At 37.8% G+C, this 14931-nt stretch overlaps 1 protein-coding gene across 3 annotated transcripts in view; it reads right to left on the reverse strand.

Moving 5' to 3' along the window:
- Positions 1-11798, reverse strand: part of mgb (GTP-binding protein) — a 49881-nt gene extending 38083 nt beyond the window's left edge. For all 3 annotated transcript variants that reach the window (XM_030989243.1, XM_030989242.1, XM_030989241.1), the window contains exons 1-6: positions 11629-11798; positions 9320-9413; positions 5533-5673; positions 3969-4044; positions 1267-1405; positions 571-730 (exon numbers count right to left, since the gene is read on the reverse strand). In XM_030989243.1, coding sequence (XP_030845103.1) covers positions 571-730; positions 1267-1405; positions 3969-4044; positions 5533-5673; positions 9320-9413; positions 11629-11700 — 682 coding nt within the window. In that variant the 5' untranslated portion in view covers positions 11701-11798. The remainder of the gene's footprint in view (positions 1-570; positions 731-1266; positions 1406-3968; positions 4045-5532; positions 5674-9319; positions 9414-11628) is intronic.
- Between the last annotated feature and the right edge of the window lie 3133 nt (positions 11799-14931).

Raw genomic sequence — 14931 nt, forward strand, 5'->3', positions numbered from 1 at the left:
TCATCTTAACCATATTCAATTCAATTCAATTCTTTTTATTCATCCAAATTCACAGGTATACATGGAAATCGTTGTGTTTATAATCACAGAAGAACCATCAAAATAAAAGATAAACAAAGCAATATTCTTAATATTACACATTGAAAATGATGAATAGGATAGAACATCAGTGTGAAGGAAGGAAGGAAGGAAAACCACGCCAAGCCGATACTTGGGCCCACATGCTCCTCACTCCATTTGATTGTACAAATGAACAGAATATGGAACATAATGAGCCGGCCCAAATATTGGCCTGTCCGACATTTCAATGAGCGCATTCTCCTTCCTGACCGTAATAATTCATATAAGTAATTTAGATTGTGATTCTTATTTGCAATGATCTGTTTAGCCGTTTGGAGAATTCCTGCCTTGCATTGTTCTGCAAAGTTTCGTCTTTTTCCTGTTATTTTACTCGCCCTCTTGACTACACTTTCCATTTTCCTAAAGTCGTCCTTCCTACATGTCCTAAACCAAACAACACAATTGAAAAGGTAAGGTATGAGGGTAAAAGGGAGCATCGAGCGTACTTACTTGGTTTTGTATCGATGGTGGTATAAGATGCAAGGAAGCGATTAAAGACGAGAGAATAGGGTGTGATAAATTCCAGCGTTACTGTATCCGTCTCAGAGACCCAAGCAAACGGTTTCTTGGTTCCACAGTAACGATTCATGCGCCCACCATCATCCCGTATCTAAAAGAATAAAGCGGTTTATACATTAAAAGCTACTACCGGTGGTAAGTACCAAAACCATTTTCTACTTCCCTTACAAATTCATCATAACCATCCTCATCGTCACAATCACTATCGTCACAACCACCATCATCCCCTATTTAAAAGAATAAAGCAGTGGTTTATACATTAAAAACTACTAAGTACTAAGACTATTTTCAACTTCACTTCTAGTTGCCTAATCAAAGGTGCTGATGAGACTGAAAAACTACCAAAAATGTCTGTTCATGATTCTAACTGGGAAAAACAAAAAAGCAGTGACTTATTGTAAGCAATCTGAAATAGATATGTCTTTAGTTGAGTGGATAACTGGTGACAAGAGCGAAGGATTTGGGAAAGACTGTTCCACAATCTCGATGCTTAGGCAGTAATGATCGATCACCTAGAAGAAAGCGTGTACGAGGACTCTCAAGCAGGTATTTACTTGCAGATCGCAAATTAGTTTGAGAGTTATAAATAGGCAACAAATCTGAAATGTACATTGTAAACAATCCTACCTCCACGAGCACACCACACAAGCAGACATCTTCTTCAGTCTTGGAGGGACTAAACAGATCTATACCCTCGAGGGTAAACTCATGGAAGGCCAACAAGATCCTCTTATCAGGTTCAATATCTATCACAAGCCGACAGTACCTAGTAATCAATTACATAAAAACATGGATGGTATCTAATTTGATGGACAAAATTGCTGTAGTAGATAAAACATTTACTTGATGTAAAAAAATATATAAAAAATTCATTTTTTATATAATAATAATAATCTTTTAAAGTCCACTCCAAATTTTATTTAAACCGAAAATGGAAATTCTTTTTGCCCAATTGATCGTGAGCCCGGCAGCCACTGAGCAGCGCCAGATCGATGTTGCTCTATCCCTTATTATTGAATTGAACGCCAAACAAGGTAGCAGCAACTCCCATCTTTTAACATCTTTTGGTATGACGTGGCCGGGGTTCGAACCCACGACCTCCCGGTTGTGAGGCGGACGCTCTACTGACTGAGCCATCACTCCGGTTATGGCTCGTCAACGATCTTGGGAGAGGCATCTTGACAGTGCTTGTCATAACTATGAAGTTCTTGTACAGTTGACTTCCAGAGCCTAATTGTTTATCATTCTTTGATTTCATTGTTTAACAAGAATGTCTACCGGATGCACATGTTTATTAACAACTGATTGGCTATTTGCTCTATTTTTGCAAGCATGAAAGTTCAAAACTCGATCTGGATTGATGTTAGATTATTAAAGGCAGGGGCGGGGCGGCAGGTTATTTTGTTGGGGGGGGGGGCGAATAGGCGAGCCACGCAGGGGTTGTCTGAGGGGGAAAATTGATGCTTCAATAGCTCGCTTTGGTGCATACTTTTTGCCAAATTAAAAAGAAACAGGAACAAGGACGCAGGGGGTGTCTGAGGGGGGATGTCCCCCCTCCGAAGTTGAAGATTTTTTTTAAATTGATGGATAAATGGCTTGATTTGGTGCATACTTTTTGCCAAATTAAAAAGAAAACAAGTCTTTAGTTCAACTAACATGAGCAAGAACGCAGGAGGTCGTCTTAGGGGAATGTGTCACCTCAGAAGTTGAAGATTTTTTTTTTTTAATTGATGCATAAATGGGCTCGATTTGGTGCATACTTTTTGCCAAATTAAAAAGGAAACAGTCTCAAGTTCAACTAACAAGAACAAGAACATAGGGGGGGGGGGGGGGGTCACCATATTTTTCAGAAGGGTTGTTATAGATGAATTTGTCTTTTCCATTGAACAATCAGCAATAAGGTTTAGGAGATACAAGGGATTAATTTGATTTTTTTTTTTCTCCTCACAGTTGGAGAAAGGTTTTTCATCCTAAACCAATGTTTGAACTTCCGTTAATGTGAATGTAATAATGACTCGTCTATTAATAAAATCTGATCGCCTGATTTGACTTGCTTTTTCTCTCTTTTTCTTTATTTTCTCTCTTTATTTTTTTCCCCTCTCCCCCCACCCTCCCTTACGGCATAATTTACATTTTAAAGTTCTTTCTCCTGGCCTTTCTCCTGGCCTTTTTCCTGGCCTTCCTCCTTTCCTTTTCCGTCTCCTTTTCCACTTTTTCCTTCCCTTCCTCTTCCTTAGCCCCCCCCCCCCTGTGGCGCCGCCCCTGATGAAAGGTAATGCAAAGTTTTGGGAAATTTTGAAATTGGATTGATAGTAATTCTTTTAAAATGTTGATATATTTGGATGCCCCCGTGGATGTATCATAAAGCACTAGAAAAATTTAGCCCCTAAAACACTTCTGCTTTGGAGAAATTGAATAACCAAAAATTTACTGCCGCTCCCATGAAAATATCAGAATATGCAGTTCTGATATATAATTTCCAAACGGGAATAGCAAATCAGTAGATTCTTGTAGTCAAGAAACATTGTTTTAAAGCTAAAGTAATATCAGTGATGAGAGGGAGCTATACAACATAATGTTCATAAAGAGTTTATTTTTTACAGTTTCATCACTTTATATAAGATTTCAACCGTGACAATGATTGGATATTGTAAAATCGCATACCGTAATCAACAGTGTATTAACCACACTTTTTTGCCACCGAAAAAAATTCAAAGTCGGGGGTGCGTCTTATACACGGTTTCTATTTATGCCCCTCCACCTGTCGCTATGCCTGGCAATGTCTCCCAGCTCAGTAATCGGTGTGTTGACTCACCACTCGGAAACTAGAACAATGCTCAAATTTGTCTGTCATCTTGGTTTGAAAGAAATCTTTCTGATAGATCTCAATATAATAATAGTTCCTCCAATTTTTCTTCTATTACACGGCGTACCACAAGGTTCTATCTTAGGTCCTCTGTTTTTTAATTTACATTAATGATCTTACACATTCAGCTGCACCTCGCAGTTAAATGAAAGGTCTTCCCGCGTGGGTTTTTTTAACACAGACCTGGCTTGCTGCCGACAGAGTCGGCTACCCCCCCCCCAAAAAAAATAAATAAATAAATAAATAAAATTTAAGGGCGAAAAAGAGGGGTGCGGTTAATACACAAGGGCGGTTTATACACCGCTAATTACGGTATGCCTCCAACATGTTCATTTGAACCAAATTCATGACCCCTTACCAAAACTTTGTATAACCATTAACTTTTCTTAGTTTGATATCTACAGTAGACAACTAAATTATTCATATCCCTTGTAAATTTGATTTCATAAAAGGAAGAGCATACCTGGGTATTGATGATTTATCAGGCCAATATGGTGATGACAGCGCTCCACTGAGGGCAGTGTAAGTACGATCACACACTGAAATTCAAAATCAATATCATTATAAAAACATGGTTGAAAAATAATATTTGTTGCAGTCACCAAGAAAAAACAAGAAGTTCAAGATGATACAGTCAAACCTGTCTATAGCGACCACCCGAGGGAAACACAAAAAGTAGTGTTTGTAGACAGGTTACTTCAGTGCATGTTTCAATGAGAAAAGATTTACAAGGGAAACAAGAAATGTGGTTTTTGTAGACAGGTGGTCACTAAGGCAGGTTCGACTGTATTATCATTAGTAAGTAAAGTCTTTGTCACAAATGCCATTACGAACTGCTACGAACGCCATACAAACGATTTTCGGACATTGGAAAAACAGTGAGATTTGTACAAAATTATTGTTCGTACAAACCTTTGTGACCGTGGCATAAAGCGCGGTTGAAAAATAAAGTTGCAGTCAACCAGACGAAAAAAAATTATACATTTCACAAATGACCATCAATCCTTCCTTGAGTATAAAGACAAAATGACAAGTATTTCAATAGCCTTTGACAAAGATGCGGTAATCTTTTTTATGAAATCAGATAAAAGATATATGGCATCGTCTACTTTGCATGGGGAGGAAGAACCAGGTCATGAAATAGTGGTCACTGGATTTTGAGAAAAAGAAAAAAATACCAACACTTGATATATTTGATTTTGGATTTATTTATTCACCACGCATGGATTGGATTGCCCTTGACAGAAAATGGCTGTTTGTCAAAGGGGTTAAGCCAACAATTAACAAGAAAAATATGGAGAATTTTATGACTGAAATTGTTTTTCACAGGTTGGAATTTTCATAAACCTATTGGAGCTATAGTAAGCATGTCTTCTTTGAACCCCTTCTTATTCTTTTATTCCTCTAGTAAAGTTCTTCGCCCACAGTCCTTTTTTATCAGCTTTGAGATGATTTTTCTTAAACCCCTTCCTCTTCTCTTCCCCTTCTGGTAAATATTCCTTCCTCTCCGATTCTGTCTTTTCTCTCTCTTATCTGTTGTGGTCAAGTGGATACGTTGTCGGACTGTGGATCACAGGGTTCGTGGTTCAAATCCCGCCTCCAGCACATATACCCTTTGGCAAGACATTTGCCCCTTTCCAACCAGGTGTTAAATAAATGGGTACCGGTAGGAAGGAATTCCTGGATTGCTGTGAGCACCGAAACGGATAGCCTAGCAGAGCCAGGGTAATATTGGAGCGCCTTGAACACACAGAAAGGCGGACGTGAGCTAAATATCTAATATTATTCCCCTTTTTTATCTTTTTTTTTTTTCTTTTGGGGGTGGGAGAGTGGTCTTGGTTTGATTCTAAGTACAACTGAATTCAATCCAATTTATTATTTCATTGAAAATCACATACAATATTTATACATTGAGAAGTGTACTGGGTCATTTGCACCTGATAAAGCAGATGGCTTGAGTTTGAGGGAAGTGGGTGGACCCATAACATAAATGACAAATGTGAAAAATACGAAACATTAAACATTACTTGTGCATGGTTGTGTGCTGCATGATCGAACGGTTGGTTCTGGTGGGTGGTCCAGTCCACTGCAGTAGCTAATGGGTGCCGTCTGTGAGGGCTGTGAGTTCGTGGCCAATGTGTAACAGCTTTTGACAAGGATTTGTGTACCTGAAAATGCAAGAATGTAAAGAAAAAGAATGTAAAGAAAAAGCATGTATGCGGTTAAATTTTTTAAATTGTAGTCATATCCAGAAGCAATTAAGAATTGTGGTAATAATATGATTGCAGGGCCCTCAGGGAGAACAGTATGAATACTGATGAGGCTACCCTGGGTAAACAAGACATTATTATTATTATTATTATTACTGTATATCCAGAAGCAATTAAGAATGGGAGATATAATTTTCAGGTTATATTACTATTAGTATTTATTAAAACCAGATGAAGAAATTGTCACAACTTGCAATTTTTCCATGCCCATGACCTTAAGATTTTTCCATCAGGAACCCTAACACAGTCTGCACATTTTCATTCAAATTTCTAAGTAAGACTAAGACTACTGGTAGGCCTAGGACAATTCTTAATTCTAGGCTAATGTTATAACTAGTCTATCCTTTGTCTTTATACAGCTATATTAAGCAAATATTAATCGACTATGAGGGTAATGGTACAAACTATCATCCTGAGCCGCACGGCGAGGGATAATATGGTAGCCACAAGATCAGAGGCGATGATAGTTTGTATCCATTGCCCGAGTAAAGGAGGTTAATTTGTTTTATATCCCACATCGGCAATAAGGTCTACTTAAAGTGAATTTTACATAATTAAAACAACTGATTTCGCAGACAGTTTAGCTTCAGCTAGATTTTACAAAGCACAACACGCATACATGTAATACAGTCGATGCACGCTCATTTGACATTGACATTTCGCGTAACCTTCTTTGCTACGCTTATTCAATGGGAAGGTGGGGCAGCAGCAAAAAATTACGGTTCAAAAGTCCTATCGCAGGGAGATAGTACTTATCTATCATTGATCATGTGACCTCGTTTAGACCAATCAGATTGCAAGATTCTTAGTATGCGGGATATAAATAATAATAATACACAAGACTTAATTACACGTACGGTACTCGGTAGTGACGGCAGGTTATGCAATGCAGTTTGTTTGTGATTGCCGATATCATTGCGCGCAGCTCAATAGCTAATTCATGCAAGAAAACAGATTAGCTGAAAGATGTCCTTAAAAATTAATATATTTTCATGTTTTAGTTTTTTTTAAAGTTATTTGTACAGTAGGGTCTAGATCTAGGCCTAACAGTTAGAGGTCTAGGCTATAGTATATGAAAACTAGCCCTTGAGGCTTGCGCTCGAGTGCTTTCCAATCATTATTTTTTTTCTAAATAGACTAGACTAGGCCCCTAGACTAAAACTGTTACTAGTGTTAGTGTTAATTCAGTTTAGACCTAGATTTCTAGATAGATCTATCAAGTATAGATCTACTAGATTAAGTATCATCTAGATTCTAGGCCTAACTTAGACAGATAAAAAAGAAACAGCAAACTTATCGCTCGATACCATTTAATTTACCTGTTAAAAATCTGGTAGTTATATAGTCCAAGGACCCCAGGCCTATTAAAGAATTCCTCATAACAGACGATTATTTCTGTGTAACCGACTAGATCTAACATTTAGACCTATGCCCGACTAGTCACTAGATAGTGTCACAAATAAAGCTAAGCTCTGCACAGAGACCGACGGACAGAGGATGTCAGTGGCCCCTGAAGTTCGGGCATAAGCAAACTCACCGACCGCTGAGCCCGCATAACATTTATTAGCAGACGATTGGTGCCTCGATATCGATCTTCCTCCCAAAATTCCATTCTTTTATCTCCGTATCAACTTTAGCTCTTCATTCAATAAACGATTTTCTCAAACTAATTGGTCGCTGAATGCAAAATTTGAGATGATATGCTTATAAAACACAGTAAATTGCTTCGTTTTGTAGTAGGCTAAGCCTCCACTTGCGTTTACAAACTAACCACAGTCAAATTTGACACGCTCTACATGCAACCTACACTCCATAAATATATGGTAATCGCTTTCATGATTTCATTATTGACAACCTAATTTCCTCAAAATCGTCCCACAATCTTTGCGAACACACTCCTAGGCTAGCGCGAATCAAATCAATTAATTGAAATTATATAGAATCCACACGTTTGAATTCAATTATCACAAGTACTTTTAAAACAAATCGACTACCTGGCTTTTAAAATCAACAATGAGATTAAGTAGGCCTTATGGCCGGATTTAAATTTTTAAAAAAAAAAGGGGGGGCGGGCTCGAATCGGCCCCCATTTTCCATATAGGTCTAAAAACTAAATTTTGGTTTGTCACGAATTTTTTGAGAAATTGACCCTTTTACAAAATTCTGGGGCCGCCTTTGCAAGACCTTACAATAGACAAGATTTACTAATTTTATGCACAGTATAGACGAGGCTTTCCCGACATAGCAATACGGCTATATTGTATCCGAAGTGGATGCCATCCATTATAGAGGTGCCATAATTATAGCAGGTGAATGAACTTGTAACCAGGGACCTGTTTCACAAAGCCCTTTTTTCAGACAAATTACACAAATCAGTGACAAATCTGCCGATAACCAATCAGAAGCAAGGATCTCATCAGTAGCTTTAACAAAAACTGTCATCAAAATCACCGAAGACAAGTTTTGTGAAATGGGGCTCATGTGTTGGGGATAAAGGGACCATTTGGGTAATGTAACCACATAATATATACGAACTATTTCATTCACTTGTTACGAATAATTTTATTTCAATAGTCAGAATGCGAATTGCATATCGCGTTGTTAGGTAGGGCAACAGAAGCCAACGTGTTTGTCCGACTCCTGCGTAATAATAATAATAATACACAATATTTATAAGGCGCTCGTTCGTTCGTTCGTTCGTTCGTTCGTTCGTTCGTGTCTCCTTAGATCAAGATTACTGTAATCTTGATCTTCGGAGTAGTTGCTACAACCGGCCGTGTCAGACACGTTGCCCCGGGGTGCGAGATAGGACTCTTGTAGCGTGCCCCCATTTAAAACAATTATACAGTTACAATTAACAATACATTTAATTAATAGTTATGAAACTATTAAAATTACTCTAATTATGGTGCGCTTAATACTGGTGTCTCTAAGCGCACCATATTCTGACTAAACAATTATTTACCAAAACTTATAATAAACACACAACTTATACATCTGTTCTTTATTCAATAAATCATGCATATATAATAATAAAAAATAAGATAAGAGTGAGATCAAACATACATACAAAAGGTCAAACATAGGATTAAACATAAGATCGAACAAACAAAAAGTAGCAACACAATACAGTATGCAATTTGAATTTTGACTAATATATGGAGATACAATTATTCAGTGAATTAAATAATTATTGAGGCACATTTTTCGCAAATTCGCTTAATGGGGGGGGGGGGGATGGAGTGTACTGCTTTTGCTTATGCATAGTGTTTCCGTATAATGATTACATATAACTTTCATGAGCACGTATCCAGTATTTTGTCTCCGTACTATATTTCACAATTTGGTCAGCTGTGCAATCGGCCCATTTTTAGACTATGAACTGGCTTATAATAGAGGGTGATGTGTAAAACAGATACGCGCGCGGTCGTTGCGGGTCCTGGCATTGGAAAGATAATGTAGAAGTGGTCCCTATAAAAAAAAAAAAAAACACGCCCCTACCCGCGCCAACCCTTTTTCTTCTTTTCGGCTAACGATAACTCACCTCCACCGCATGTCTGACTACATTCTCCATATGTAACCGCCCATCTATGCGTCAGGGTTGGGTCCGATTCAACCGACGGTAGATGGCAGCATCCCTAGAAGTGGTAAAATATATTTAAAAATGTAAATAATTATCAACCATAGACCGGCTTATATTCAAATATTCAAATTTATGGATGTTTTTTTTTCTCCGGGGGACCTTGTGACGAGTTTTTCCATTAACTTGGAATTATCCAGTCTGCATATATATTATTTGTTGATATGTTGGGCAAGCCTCGGGCTTATGTTAGTAAACCGGTAAATCAAAACTCATCTTTAAAGGTGCAGTCCACCCGTTCGATTAGCTGGTGTTAATATAATCAAATCATAATGAGATTAATGAATTAAGGCAAGTTTGAGCAAAATCCGATTATAAATAAGAAATTCAAGAATTATGAATATTACTGACTGACATCTTTTTTTCCTTGGTAATAACATACATAAAGTGAGCTTTAAAGGGTACATGATCATTATGTTGTCTACATCAATAAACCGTTTCTTGTAATGGCCCTAATTAGGACTGAATCTTTGCGCAGCACAAAACGTACGACCATTCGGTTCTGCAATCCCTAAAGTCGATTCGACAACTAACGGTCGTGTTATTCCCACAAAAAGACATTTTCAAGCCCATTCGTTTTGAGGAAAGTTTTAAATTAGTATGATCTTTCAAATGCCGTTGGTTGGAATTAAAATTTGTCATTTTGGGGGCTGCGAATGGGACAAAGTGCCTTTAAAGTAGTCACTCGAAGAATCAAGGTGTTTTGAATTGATGCAAAATTCATATCATTGCGAAGGGGAAGCATTACTAATGAAATATAACAACTTCCCTCTTCAAAATATGTTTGGGCCTCGAAGTAATCATCTCTCAAAAATGTTAATTTTGAGATCCAGATTTTTTTTCTTCAGCGGTCCTCTGTAGAGCTTCAAGATTCGTGACGTCACATGTGAGACACAGCTCCGGCCACAACATTGCATTTTACGCCTTTCCATGATATCTATATGATTTTTTCCAGCAAATTTTTCGTGTTTTTCAAGAGAAAATCTTTCCATCCGTATATAATTTCTCCACAATTATCCGTTGTGAATTTTTTTCGGGTGACTAAAAGTAAAAAATATTTTTCCTTAATGCAGCAGTGAATGGACATTGAACGCTCAAACCATGGAATCGCAGTTTTCATTGTTACCCTACATGGAGCGAACATCCGGGTCTTGCATGATAGTGTAGTGAACGGGTTCGTGAAGGGCGTGCGTGCAGCGTGGCGTCATCTAAGCAACGCCACACATGCGCTTATCCATCAACATTGTATCAATGCATTCTTTACAGGCGAAACTAACCACTGGAAATCTCTTAAGCTTGCCACAGGTTCTCCAACATTTCAACACAATGTACGCATTTGGTTAACCAAAGAAACTGATCAATATACTTTGGACAGCTGAATGAAGTTCCTTTACTTGCGTTAGCTGCAGCATACGTTGTTTGAATTTCGACATAAGCCCACTTTCATCTCACGAGGTTTCAAAAGATCACATCTTTTCAGAAATGTTTTATGCGTAATAAATTTTGTTAATAGTTCCAAAGAAATAAGCACACCTGATTTCCAATTTTAAAAAAAATCACCGGACCGCGACTTGTTGACTTGAATTCAGTTCTTGAGGGAAAAAACCTCGAAGCATGCCCGTTTTCAATTGTCTGCATTATTATTTCTCCCAATCATTACCCCCCCCCCCTCCCCCCCCTCTCTCTCTCTCTCTCTCCCTCCCCGTCACACCCTCATCTCACTCATTTTCGCTTCCTATGCATATAACGAAGTCTATGCATATAAAGGAAGACATTTTCTCTAACACTTTTAAACACAGTCTTTAGATATGCGCCGAGTTAATTTCACACAAGATTAAAGGTGTTGTCCACTATAACATTAACTTTAACGTGTTATAAATCGTTTAAACTTAGCGGTGGATACGAAAATCAGACATAAAAGATAGCAAATAAGTTAAACAAGTTTGACTTTAAGTTGTCGACATGGCAATAACATTATTTGAATACAAATGACATGTACATTGAACTAATATAAAACATTCTAGCACACGGTATTGTACCATAGCAAGTTTAAATAATAAAATTGCATGAATTGAGTCACTTACCTTTCAAAATCGTTACGATAAATTACATTTTAATTGATGACTGTCTATTAACCCTTTTAAACATTTTGTTTTAATTAAATAATGAGTTTTATGAGAAATCGGCTGAAATAAATTAGAAATGAAACTTACCAGTAATAAGACAACTAATAAAACGTGCTGAGTGCATAACCAAAGGGCGTGTCCACTGATACGGTTCCACATATTGCAAATGGTGTTACGTGCCGTCCTGCATCTGTATGGCGCTATGTCGGCAATATAATGAGCTACTGCCTCGAGTGGGTACACGACTCAAGATGCGATACTGGACCTAGATAGTATTCATGAATTAATTTGTGAAAGCCCAGGAATCTACCAATACGTCAGCCCAGGAAGTTAAGTAGGAGGGGCAAGAAATTAAAATATCTTTTAAAATCTACCACAAGGAGCAAATGGGAAAATTAAGGAAGACATTAAATGAGATCAAATTCGATCACTATTTTTGCCGAATATTCCGACATTAATGATTATAGTAGCTCATTGATGAAGAGATTTTAATACTTTCGTTAGAGTTTCAATTTTTCAAATCATCCCTCTGATTATTGCAAAATGGTATGGTCTGTGCAGTATATAAGGAATTTCGAATCGGTGCATTGTAATTTACATAAAGCTTTTGTTCAATACAGCGGTTCTGCACTTTCCCTTTCTAAGGCCAAACATTCGATTTGTTAAAAGAAGAATTAGATTAACATTTCTTTTAGATATTTCTCGATCATGGTTGGAATAACTTTCCGCCACGTTGTGCTTTCAAATGCCATGTGACGATGTCATTGTAATTCAAATTACAAAGACTCATTCACAATTTATTTACTCGATTAAACTTAGGCCCGTATTCTGGAAGGCCGCCTAACTTTAAGTCGGGTTTAAGTCGAGTTTAAACCCCGAAGTCGTCCTCTGATTTGCGACTGGATGGGAAGACATTAAATATAAAATTTGAAATTGTTTTTATTGCCGAAGATTCTGATATTTATAATTAAGTTAGCTCACCCAATTCGTGAATTCTTTAGAAATGTTCCCCATAAATCATTTTATTTCTGTAACTAAATATTTTGTCTGAACTTAGAATGACCTTACATAAAGAAACATTGAATCGATGGATTGTAAAATTGACCTAAAATAAACTTTATCTGGCAATCTATAGTAGTAAACAGAAAGAGAGAAGGTTGAGTTCTGGGGAGAGGTGAACAATAATTTGTAAGCGTTATTATTGTAAAATGTATTATGCAAGTGTGGAAGAACATCAGGTAAAAAAATGTTCCCTGAAAAGCATGGCTCTTCAAATGCTTTAATATTCTAAGTATGCCATTTAACATCATAAAAACCGGGACGGATTTTTATGCCACATGATCGTGTAGTCCCATATAATAAACATATTTCTGTGTACAGTGCTTGTAACTTTACCAAGACTGGGCCCCGCCCCCCCCCCCCCCCATTCCAGGCCGGAGGGACCGCATGCGTGTTCCCAAACTCTCCGGCTCGTAACAATGAACAAGATCTACCCGTATTGGCTTTACACACCGGACTTATGCTGAAAGGGGGGGGGGGTGGGGGTGCTAAAAAGGTTCGTATAACAAAACAAAAAAGATCTACCCGTATTGACTTTACACACCGGACTTATGCTGAAGGGGGGGGGGGGTGCTGGGAACACGCATATGCGTACCCTAAATAACACTGAGTGGGGTTGGGGGTGGGGGGATTGGGCCAACTTTCTTATCAGTTTGATGATTCCAGAACATTGCAGTACAATCCAATACTTATAATTATGCTACATGTAGATGATCAACCTTTTCTGATCGACTCCACAAATCAACTTTATCTTTAAAAAGAAAAAAGAATATGGGCCTATAGATAATATAAATAATTATTGAAAACTTGATATTTTGGCTATTATGAAGCACCGATTTAAATTGTGAGGGGAATCAGAACTTACGGAAGCGTTAAAGTGCCATTCTACTTGACGACATGACGAGATATTTCATCTTGTCAAGTCGACTTAATATCCATATCATGTCGACATGTAAAGATATTTAACCTACCATGTCGACTTATCAACTTTTATTAGTCGACATGGCGAAATAAATTATCTTGCCAAGTCGACTTCACAAAAAGTTCATGTCGTCATGGCGACATAAGTTATCTTACCAAGTCGACTTCTAAAACATACATGTCGTCATGGCGACATATATTATCTTACCAAGTCGACTACCCCAAAAAGTAATGTCGACATGGCGAAATAAATTATCTTGCCAAGTCGACTTCACAAAAAGTTCATGTGGATATTATGTGGATATTAAGTCGACTTGACAAGATGAAATATCTCGTCATGTCGTCAAGTAGAATGGCACTTTAACGCTTCCGTAAGAACTGCCACTTAAAACAAAATATTTCGTCTTTGTTTCGTCTAAGACATGTTACATGTATTTGTTGGTGATTTTGGTATCATCCGTCAATGCGTATAATTATGAATAAACATAGGCACGTTTGTACAGGTGACTTGACATTGACAGAGTTCATCACCCCGGTCATTGGATTTAATTGTTAGTCCCTCAATGATAGTGCACACACTCCGCTCCCTGGGGAGTATTGCGATTTAAAAGGCGCCATCTTATAGGCGCACACATGCCAATCCTCCCGCATTAACTTTCGTATCCTACTGTATACCCATTTAACACCAGGGTGAAGAGTGGCATGTGTAGATTAATGACTTGCCAAAGAACATTGGTACCGCAATGGGACTCGAAACGCGAACCATGTGATCCACAGTCCTGAGACATAACCACTAAACCACACCACCTCTATGAAACACACATTATTCCAAAGAATTCTTTTTTTAAAGGGGGATAGAGGCAAAAACAAACAACAAACACAAAGACAGACAAACAACAAGTTAACAACAGAAACACGGTACAAAAGATGAAATTCTTTTGGATGAACATTTATTTTCCACGTAGTTTGGATGTCCAGGGGGTAGGTGTCCTAGAACTTTCATGAGTTATGGTTGAAAATAAAGTGAAACAATACAATGTAGAAACGAAAGAAGAATATATTATATATATAAGTGCTATTGCTCTCCTCCTCTCCCTCTTCTCTCTCTCTCTCTCTCTCTCTCTCTCTATAGCTTTCCCTCTTCCCACCTCTCTCTCTCTTTCTCTCTCTCTCTCTCTCTCTCTCTCTCCTACTCCTCTCTCTCTTTCTCTCTCTCTCTATCTCTCTCACTCTTTCCCTATTATTGTCATCCCAGTAAATAAGGATGTGTTAAGAAAAACTATACCTCTATAAACCGTCTGCAAGAACAGACTATAATCTAACTGCCAACTGTCAATGTCAAATTAAGCGACCTGAACTTTAAACCCTCCGATATGACGATACAACATAGTACCTGCTGAAAACGATGTA

The sequence above is a fragment of the Strongylocentrotus purpuratus genome, unplaced genomic scaffold, assembly GCF_000002235.5.
Source record: "Strongylocentrotus purpuratus isolate Spur 01 unplaced genomic scaffold, Spur_5.0 spur5_scaffold_18, whole genome shotgun sequence".
NCBI classification, from domain to species: domain Eukaryota; kingdom Metazoa; phylum Echinodermata; class Echinoidea; order Camarodonta; family Strongylocentrotidae; genus Strongylocentrotus; species Strongylocentrotus purpuratus.